This window comes from Bombus vosnesenskii, unplaced genomic scaffold (genome assembly GCF_011952255.1).
Source record: "Bombus vosnesenskii isolate JDL3184/JDL3185 unplaced genomic scaffold, Bvos_JDL3184-5_v1.1 scf7180000013299, whole genome shotgun sequence".
In the NCBI taxonomy this organism is placed as follows: Eukaryota; Metazoa; Arthropoda; class Insecta; order Hymenoptera; family Apidae; genus Bombus; species Bombus vosnesenskii.
The window spans coordinates 976,883-987,115 of record NW_022882949.1 but is presented as its reverse complement, the minus strand read 5'-3'; the positions used below and the strand labels follow the sequence as shown (position 1 = coordinate 987,115).

Here is a 10,233-nt window from a genome sequence, read left to right as displayed (position 1 = left end):
TTTATATCATTTCATTGTCATTTACTATTTACCTGGGATATACATATTTTTTAAATCTAAGATTGCTTTCTGTACGAAGTATAAGGGAAGAAAACACGGGATCTCGCAAAAGCTTTTAAATTCTCTTTATATTTTAATGTTGAAATCGCCAACTTTTTCCCCTTACTCCCCGTATGAACAAATATATAGAATGGTTGGTAACTAGTAGTACAAGCGGAAAGGGGGTGATTCTACACGAAAAAAGAAGTCGAAAATATAAAATAAAAATTTTTCGTTTGAGGCTTTGTTCTCGAGAAAATCGACTTTGAATCTTCGCTCGGTACGCGTGCGGTACGATATAACGGATCTCACTGTAGATCGTTGTCTCGATGGAAAAATTAAAAAAAAAAATTTTTATTTTATATTTTCGACTTCTTTTTTCGCGTGGAATCACCCCCTTTCCGCTTGTACCACCAGTTACCAACCTTGAAACATATCTAAAATTATGGCAACAAAAAATGAAAAAAAATATCAAAAGATACAGTATATAAAGTATACTCTCAGGCATCTAGACCAAGAATAACAGCTCCTCGAAGGATTCTCCCACGATTCTTACCCTAGGATCTTAGAATGTTTCCAGATGTAACTGATTTATCGATGGTTGCAGGTATCACGAGTAAGAACGTATTTTGTACACTACCCACTGCTCCCTCCGGCTGTTTACACTGGGGAAAGCAGCAGATTAAGATCAAAATCGCGTCTGTATCGAGTTACAGTGTTTGCCAACATCACACAGATCAACAAGACGAAAGAAACAGCTGATCAAATCGTTTCTGATCGGATAAGAGAGATTAGACCATAGGTCGCTATGTCAAACGAGTAAAGAAGAACAGGTACAAAACCAGGTTGATCTTAATCTCCGATACTTGCGTGGGTGAATTCTCTGCGATCTGTCGACGAGGAAGCCATCAACAAACAAACAAATCGTATTATTTCAATTGCAGCACTATATCTGCGTTAGGTAAAAGAAAGGATTCTATGTTTTTATCAACATTTTTTTCACTTTTACAAATTTCAAGCAATTTAAATCGCTCAAATAATTACCGATATATGGTTTTTAGAGTCACGATCTACCTTGCAATACCTCGGATACAACTTTTCACATATGTGAACACATAGGATGAACATACATAGGAGGATTTAAAAATACGAGGAAGACAAGGTTTGAACATCTAAATGAAATCCTACCTACTGAAGAGTTAACAAACACGCGTTAGTAGACATTAGACCTGCATCATTTTGCTGGTGAGATGTGAGGACACAATTTCGATTTAAACCTTACACCAGGAAGTCTCAAATTGTAATAACGAAAGAATCTAAAATTCTGAATTCCTACTAAAAAAAAAAAACGTGGCCCTCGTGACACGAGAAATACATTAATGACCGATACGATAAAAAGTAGCCACGTTTAAACGACAAAAGCTTAACGTTAAAGACAAAGGCAAGAGAATATCTAGAGGGACGAAGAATCAATAAGAACTTATACCCTCAGCATTCATAGAACCATGGCTGGTGTTTGTATTAAAGATAGGAAAATAGTATATACATATAGAGAGAACGGTGTCAGATGGAGAGCGGCGTATGCAGAGGCATATATTTCGACAGATCCATAGGGCACGGGTGGCATTCACCGCGGCACCGTCGCCGGATGAAGCCTGCGGTCTCGCCGCGATCTACCGCGCCGGTGAAATACCGTATGACTTTTTGACGTGCTTTTAACAGATTGAATTGAAAATGGCTTCCACGGCGCCGATATATCCGCGAGGCCACATCCATACCCTGAAAACGACTGTACGAACGGACGGACGTGAGAGACGAGAGATATATAATCTTTTTCCTTCCCTCTCTCGCTCCCTCCACCACTCTTCCCCTTTTTCTCTCACTTTCACACCTCGCCGCAACTTTTTCTCCTCCCCCTCTTCTATCTCTCTCACTTTCTCCCATTTTCGTCTTTCGCGGAAACGGTTTTCCTCGTTTCCCCACCCTTCGCCAGCCTCGAATCCTCCCCTAACGCCACCTCTATTTCTCTCCCTTGAATTTTTGCACATTCGCTGATGCGGCACATTGCAAGCTGCGCCGGCGGAAACGACGACGACGAGGACTGGACCCCGGTCACTCGAATCACGGCTGAACCGGAAGGGAGGAGGAGGAGGCGGAGGCGGAGGGTCGCGTAAAAATAATGTCCTGGCTCATTTTTTAAAACCCCGACCGCAGAGAGAGCGAGAAACATGGGGCCACAGGACTGCAAACGAATCCGAGGTCTGTCGCCCGTGCCAAAGGAAGGAAGAGGATGGTGAAAGGGAAAGAGAGGAAAAAAAATAAACGTGACGGACCGTGGATATAGGCATCGTCGATATTACGGGGCGCAATAGCACACGGGGCCGACCGACGCCGGATGAAACGGTCAAAGCTAAAAAGCTCTCTCCGCCGAAACGGGCTATATATTATCTGCAACCCTTCAAACACAGAACACACCGAGATCCATACATAACCCATATGCGTGCACGTTTCTCTACGTGCCGTTTCTCTGCCCCAGGAATCGCGCTCGTGCAACCGCGAGTACATCTAACGTCTGTTTCCAATAGACGTTGGTCATGGGAATAATGGTAATGTGGATACTTTACACCCTTTACGATCCTCCACTTGCACTTAATATTGGGTCTTTGATTTTAATCCTCAACTGGTATCGTTGCAGTAAAGTAGAAACTTACTTTCTAGGTATTTTATCTTGTTTAGCATGTTATATTTAGTACAATGAAAATGATTAATCATGAAATATGCAATATTGAATAAAAGTAAAATATATGTACATTTTAATATTAGATATTTTAATGTACATTATTGTGGTCACTTATAAGCCAGATATCCTTCAGTAATTTTGATTCAAACAGAAAGACAAGATTGTTTTATTTTCAACTTTCTTGCATTTCTCAGTAATAAAATGTCTAACTAATGAAGTTACCAAACTTTATGCAAACCGTATTATAATATTAGCGCAGGCGCTCCAAAAAATTTCATAATTGTGTCAGATCTTTGCAAACTGAAATATTGCTCCAATTTGTTATAGTTTCCAAGATATACATATCTAGGTAGTACGCAATTTCTCCGGAAATCTCCTGTCGATCGATCTATTGCAAACAAAAATTATATAATGTATAAGTAATATGCTTGAAGTTATTTTTCACACTTGTTATCGACTCAAACATTTTTCAGTTAATCACCGATAATAATACATCGTTTATACCTGATGTAATTGAAATGAAAACCAGTTGTTTTTAAGAAAGTCACGTGTACGATAAACGCATGTATCAACGCGCTATGTTTCTAGAGGGTAAAATGGGCGTGGTTAGCAACCCTTAGTGAGACAGTGTCGACCAATACGGCAGCATTACACGATATGGAAACAGTTGCAAACGCAAGCGCCGTTAGGGTTGCTGGTACGAGCTGGTGATAGGTTGATGTGCATGGGTGTTTAATGTATGGGCGCAGACTCGAACATTGGGAACAGTGTTGAAAAGGTTACGCCTGCTGCAGGCTCGCATTCAGATTGGTTACATATTAAATCCATTCAGAGAAAAGTTTCACGATATCTATTTTGGTTGTTTATCTTCTTTCTTTTCATTGTTTCCTTATTTTGAAAATCTGTATAAATTCATTTATTTATTTTGTATATTTATAAAAAATTGAATTAGAATAATGATTTTTAATTTCATTTAGTCAAGTTAAATTAATTCGACTCACTTGTAATGTTCTCTAAAAGAAAATTTCTGTAGTTGGAGAAATAAATGTAGTATATAAATATATGTAGTAGTAGTAATCATATAATATATGTAGTAGTGTAATATATATGTAGTAGTATATGTAGTAGTATATGTATCGTATTTATTATCTACTTGCGTTCTTTAAAGAACATTCCTCTCGTTAGTTTAATTATACCTTTCCTTACTGTTTAATTCGTCTTTTTAAGTAATAAAAAGGAACAGTGGAAAACGTGAATGGGAAAGAAAAATTTCATTTTTCTTTCTTTCTTCCCAGTTCCAATATTATCTACAAGTACAGAATTAAATTAAGTCATATTAATTTTTTTAGTATTTTTAGTGAGAAAAAAATCATCTAATGTTTTCTATTATAAGTTAAGATTGTTATAAACCTAATAGATTACATATATAGCTCCATATCATACATGTTTCAAAGGTTAATGTTACATTATTAATGTAAGAGAGTCGGAACAATAATATCATCTTCCATATCGCAAGTTTCTAGATGCGACAATTCCTCATATTGAAATATTACTCGCAATGGCTCTTTAGAATGTTTTTTCAAAACCAATAGCATGGTATTTATAATTTCCGAGGGATTCTTGTAAAAAAATCTATATTCCTTATCCGCATTTGCATGATTGTTATATGCCTCCTCGATAAAGTCACCGTTAGATGTGAAGAATAATATTCTAGGCACATACTTCCCATCTGGTTGAAATTTTTCATCATCTAAAGCTGCATCATATCCCATTTCCGCTTTTATCATCACAAATCTGTAATTCGTTAAAAATATAATTAAATCAACTACAGGGCTGATTATTTTAAGAATATATTTGCTAAAGTATTATAAACACTTACACTATACGATACTAATATATAATAATATATAATAAATATTGTGCAATAAGTATTATTGTTAGTTTTCATATGCTAGATAAAAATAAAAAATTAGCTGTGTTAACTGACCAATGATAAATTTTCCTATTTATAATTTTTTACAATTGTTCATTTTTCCCTATTAAGTTTTCTATTTTAATTTTTTTTATAAAACTTCGATAATAATAACTTTCATTGTTCCAAACTTAACTAAAAAAGTCGCATTGCTTACGGGATGAATAAAATTCATATTAATTAATGGTCGACGAAAGATCGTGATTAGTTGTGTAAAAAATATTTGACGCCACTGTAGCGTCATCTAATGGTAGTAAAACTAATATTAACCAGTTCCAGACATGGTTGTAGCACAGGCTTCGGTAATGATGTATATTTATGTTCATACACGTATGTACATATTTCGATACATACCGATCGCTAAGATCCATCAATCGTACGGAGTTAGAAAATTTCTGTTTTAATTTTTGACAAGAAGGGCATTGCATTTTATGGATGAGTAGAAAAATCGGTTTGTTCACGACTTTAGCCTCTTGAAAGCCGTACGTAACAGACCTCCATTTAAATAATCGTTCGAAACTCTTGTCACAATTCGAATCTCCAATATTAAGAAGGTTATTTCCGACTATTTGATTTGCCAAAGCGATTAGATTTATAGTACTGAAGAATTTGATCCATTTGTTCATAACTTTAACTGAAATTTCTCATGATATCGTCAAATAATGTGAATATAACCAAGTTTGAATATCTTTAATGATAAGGTTTCGATATACATATAATGACTTGTGTGACTTATTTTAGACTGGTTAACTGTATATGTAGAACCCTCATTTAGTGTTATAAATCTAGTATAGAATAAAATTACGATAGTTGCGGTTACAATCATAAATACCAAATTTTAGTAAAACAGTAGAAAATAATGAGAAATGTAAGAAATTACTATTATTAAATAATATAATACTTCTATTGTAAATAAAAGGTATATTTAAGTGGTAATATAATATTATTAACAGATTATTAATAATAACAAATACAAAATTATATGTATAATAAAATTTAATTTGTTGTTTTCATTTGCTTCATATGTATTTTATTGTTTCGGAAATCGCACATTCAATAAAGTTTGATTCACGAATAATAAAAATCTAATAACAACTGATTAAATTTGAATGCAATATTGACTTTGAGAAATTTGTTGAAAACCGAAACAATAATTTTATCATACCACGATACAATACTGTTTTATCAGCATTGCATAAAAACAGATCTTCGAAGTAAAGTGTTTACAAATCGTGTTATAGTCGCGCCACAATAGCATACTTGAAATTTAGCGCCATATAAGCACAGAGTTACATATTTCAACTCGTTTTATCAATATGTTATAGTTTACATACTTTTTCCAAAAATATGACTCGTCGACTTACCGTTTCTTGCGTTTAATATTCTTTATCCAACATTTCTTCTAAACAAATGTTCACTAGTTATTGTGACAACAATGTGACAATGGTGAAAAACAAATTTACATTGAGAAATAGGTTAAGATTATGTTGGAATTTCTCTAGTATCAAATTTTTCTCGGAGAACGCAAGCAAATAACGGATCGACGGAAAAATGAGCAAGCTATGGAATTATTTGATATTTCAAGGATGGATGTCATATTTGATGGCAGCTGGTTTGTTGGTTTTCACGAGCGGCTTTTTGCTCAATCGCGTTGCAAGACCGGAACGAGCTGAGTGTAAAGATTGCACGGATTCTGATTGTAACGTCAAGCAACTTCTTCAGAATCCCGATGCCGCTGCAACCATATGTCTCAAAAGAAAGTCACGTGTTGTATTATTAGTCGTAGATGCTTTAAAATATGATTTTGCATATTGGTATAATGATAATAATTCTACCTCATCTTATTATCGCAATAAGTTACCTATAATTCACGAATTGTTGCAAAATCAACCTATGAATTCACGCTTGTATAAGTTCATAGCAGATCCTCCGACAACAACTATGCAACGATTAAAAGGTCTTACCACAGGATCGTTGCCAACCTTCATTGACATTGGGTCTAATTTTGCCTCTGAAAGCATCAACGAAGATAATATTGTAGATCAAAGCACTGCCGAAGGTATAGTTTTCATGGGTGATGATACCTGGACTAATTTATTTCCTGGCAAATTTAAACGTCAATTTCCATCACCATCTTTTAATGTTTGGGATCTGGACAGTGTTGATAAAGATGTTAGATACCGTATATTTTTCGAGATGAAGAAGAAAGATTGGTCTCTCCTGATAGCACACGTTCTTGGAATTGATCATTGCGGACATAAACATGGTGCTAATCATCCTGAGATGGCTAGAAAGTTAAATGATACAAATAGTCTTATAAGAGATATCATCGAGTCCTTAGAAGAGGATACAGTACTTTTTGTTGTTGGTGATCATGGAATGACAGAAAGTGGTGATCATGGTGGTGATAGCAGGAATGAAATTGAGGCTGCCATGTTTGTTTATTCTATGGTTCCTTTGATAAAATATGATTCATCTAACAATACTGTGAACCAAATCGATCTTGTTCCAACATTGGCATCTATTCTTGGTACTCCTATACCATTTTCAAACTTGGGATCTATCATACTTGATTCAATTCCAAGTTCATCAAGAAATGGGGAATTAAAAGATGAGTTATGGTATTTGTTGCATTCAGTGTGGAGAAATATTGCACAGACAAAAAGATATATAAGTGTATATTCTGAAGATACTTACTTATTTTCTAAAGAACAGCTTCAAAATTTGGAAAATATGTATAACTACCTATTTAACCAAATTAAGAGTATTAATACTATTGAAGAATTTGACTCTTTTATTGTGAATAGTCGGAACTACTTTAAATTGCTCAAAGATACATGTTCTGAAGTTTGGGTTCAATTTGATTCTAGTCTAATGTCAAAAGGCCTGCTTTTGATGTTTTGTGCTTTGTTTTTCTTTTATCTATTTATCACAGGCATTCCAGAAGATCGTATGTATAAGATATTTGAGTCTTCATTTCTACAATGTTCTATTTTAGCAAATTTAATTACTGCATTGATAATGTGCCTTTTGTTTTTCTTTAATATTTTAGAAGAATTCAAAAACACAACATTGTTTGCCACTGGTACAGTATCTATAATATTATTAATAATATTAATTACTAAGAATTGGGATGTTATTTCATTGAATTGGTATGATTATAGAAAAATAAAAAAATTGATCTATATTACAAGATTAGTATTTTTTTTAACAATATGCAGTCTCTTTTCTAACAGCTATATTGTTGAAGAAAATAATGTATTATCTTTTTTAATTGTTACTCTTCTTTGGCTTATCATGTTTAATCTAACGAAAAAAGATGCTAGTGAAAATCCAGAAAGAAAAACAAAACCATTTTTAAAACAACAAACAAAATCAAACTTGAAGATAATTATAATAGCCAGTAGCCTAATAGCATGTATTTCCATAAGATTATCTTACTACTTCTGGCGTTGTAGAGAGGAGCAACAACAAAGTGTATGTTCTATGTTTATATTTGGTAAAACAAGTTCTATAACATCGGACAATTTAGAACGTATTTTACTTGCCATCACATTAATTATACTTGCATTACACATTACGATAATAAGACTATGGTTGCAAAATTGTGGAAACCTTTCTGGTTTCTCTCCTAGTGTTTTAGTAGGACAATACTGTCCTGTTGTGATAGGTGTTTGTATGGGTTGTTATTGGGTCCTTCAAAGGTTACCAAAATTTGTAAAAGTAAAATTTGCACTATCTTGGCAAGTAAGCACATTGCCTAACATAGTATATGCATTGAGTCTGTTTGCAATCTTTATATTATACTATCGTCCGCTCAGTATATTTTTACTACCAAAGAAAAAGGAATTAATTAACATATACCAAGATGAAAATGTAGTACCTCGATTATTTGAGAAAATAAAGGAGTCAATTTATCGAAAAAATATAGACGTAGATCAAACGCCAGTTGTATATGGCTTGGGTACTGCGTATAGTGCCACATTTGTCTCATTAAGTGTATTTCTTATGTTGTTATATTCTTTATTGTTAGGGGATATATTATCACCTAGTACTTTCTTAATGTTTATATGTTGTACCTCTGTTTTGGGCTTATCAGCGATAGAAAGATACAAGAATGCTAATAGTATATGTAAGTACTTTAACCTATAGATAATATGTAAATGATTTAGATACAAAACTGCATTCTTATTGTTATAATTTTATAAACAGCTGAACTGGTAGAAGTACCTACTCCCATACTATTGTGTTGGTTCTTAATAGCAGAATATTTCTTTTATGGAACTGGGCATCAACCAACTTTCCCTACAATTCATTGGGATGCTGCTTTTGTAGGAACAGGTGGACATTTCTATGGAAATTTATTACCAGCAATCTTAATAGGTATCTATATATAATCTTGTTTGTATTAACTTTAAATCTCTTTCTACAAGTAATAATTTGTAGGAATAAACACATTCGGATCACACATTATACTAGGTGCAACATTACCACTATTAGTTATTGTACCATTTACTTTTTATCTTGTATTTCCAAAGTTAGCTAAAATAAAATTTTCGGAAGACAACATGAAAAGAGGAGAACTGCATCTGTTTGAACAAGATTCTGTGTTTCATGCTGCAATTTTCTCAGTTGCAGGAAAATATATATTACTTCATGGAATCAGAGTAAGCAACATTTTTAATATTTTAGATCTGCTAATGTTTTAACAATATAAACTAAGTATAAACTAAATAAATAATCACTGTTAAAGAAATAATTTGAAGTTTAAAAACTATTTTTATTGATGAGTTTTTATAACTTCATATAGACATTTGGTAGCATGCTTGCTACGACGATTCACTGTCGACATTTAATGGTTTGGAAGATCTTCGCGCCGAAGTTAATATTCGAAGGCTTGGGATTATTGGTAACATTAAGCAGTGTACTGGCGTCCTTTTATATGGTGTTCAGAATCGATCAGCAAATGGAACATCTTATATCCAGAGTGACAAAAGGCAGATGATAAAATTTTTCTTGATATAAGATGTAATCAACACAGTAAAATATCAAAGTTTGAAATGTAATATTAAGTGAAAAATGCGTGCAATGACTTGTTACTGCTATCATTAAAATTGGAAGTCTCTACCAAAAAGAAGTAAATTAGGTGTCCAACGTCGACACTTACCAGTACTGCCGTTTTCATAATTTTATATGACTTTATATAAGAAATAGCGAAAGCATAGTTATACAAGGTGGTTGGTAACTGGTGGTACAAGCGGAAAGGGGATGATTCTACGCGAAAAAAGAAGTAGAAAATATAGAATAAAAATTTAAGAATTAAAAAAATTAAAAAAATAATGTCAATCGAGACAACGATCTACAGTGAGATCCGTTGTAACGAGACGTGATAAAGTGCATGCGTACCAAGCGGAAATTCAAAGTCAATTTTCTCGAAAACAAAGCCTCAAACGAAAAATTTTTATTCTATATTTTCGACTTC

General features: G+C 33.6%; 2 protein-coding genes across 2 annotated transcripts; one reads left to right on the top strand and one right to left on the bottom strand.

The window, feature by feature from the left end:
• Nucleotides 1-4,066: 4,066 nt before the first annotated feature.
• On the bottom strand, nt 4,067-5,619 carry LOC117233839 (thioredoxin domain-containing protein 12-like). Its single transcript, XM_033494458.1, has 3 exons — nt 5,106-5,619; nt 4,223-4,573; nt 4,067-4,086 (listed from the first exon to the last, which is right to left on the bottom strand). The coding sequence occupies exons 1-2, from the start codon at nt 5,375-5,377 to the stop codon at nt 4,249-4,251; spliced, it is 597 nt and encodes a 198-aa protein (XP_033350349.1). The 5' UTR covers nt 5,378-5,619; the 3' UTR covers nt 4,067-4,086; nt 4,223-4,248.
• Nucleotides 5,620-6,001: 382 nt separating this feature from the next.
• Nucleotides 6,002-9,872, top strand: LOC117233920 (GPI ethanolamine phosphate transferase 3). Its single transcript, XM_033494656.1, has 4 exons — nt 6,002-8,883; nt 8,964-9,134; nt 9,198-9,418; nt 9,562-9,872. The coding sequence occupies exons 1-4, from the start codon at nt 6,303-6,305 to the stop codon at nt 9,754-9,756; spliced, it is 3,168 nt and encodes a 1,055-aa protein (XP_033350547.1). The 5' UTR covers nt 6,002-6,302; the 3' UTR covers nt 9,757-9,872.
• The last annotated feature ends 361 nt before the right edge of the window (nt 9,873-10,233 follow it).

What these genes read in the sequence shown, in the direction of transcription:
- LOC117233920 (XM_033494656.1), top strand. Translation starts at nt 6,303, where the DNA reads ATGAGCAAGCTATGGAATTATTTGATATTTCAAGGATGGATGTCATAT. An exon ending in ATTACCAGCAATCTTAATAG is followed by an intron (nt 9,135 to 9,197) that starts GTATCTATATAT and finishes AATAATTTGTAG; the next exon opens with GAATAAACACATTCGGATCA. An exon ending in TATTACTTCATGGAATCAGA is followed by an intron (nt 9,419 to 9,561) that starts GTAAGCAACATT and finishes AACTTCATATAG; the next exon opens with ACATTTGGTAGCATGCTTGC.
- LOC117233839 (XM_033494458.1), bottom strand. Translation starts at nt 5,377, where the DNA reads ATGAACAAATGGATCAAATTCTTCAGTACTATAAATCTAATCGCTTTG. An exon ending in TTGATGGATCTTAGCGATCG is followed by an intron (nt 4,574 to 5,105) that starts GTATGTATCGAA and finishes AACGAATTACAG; the next exon opens with ATTTGTGATGATAAAAGCGG.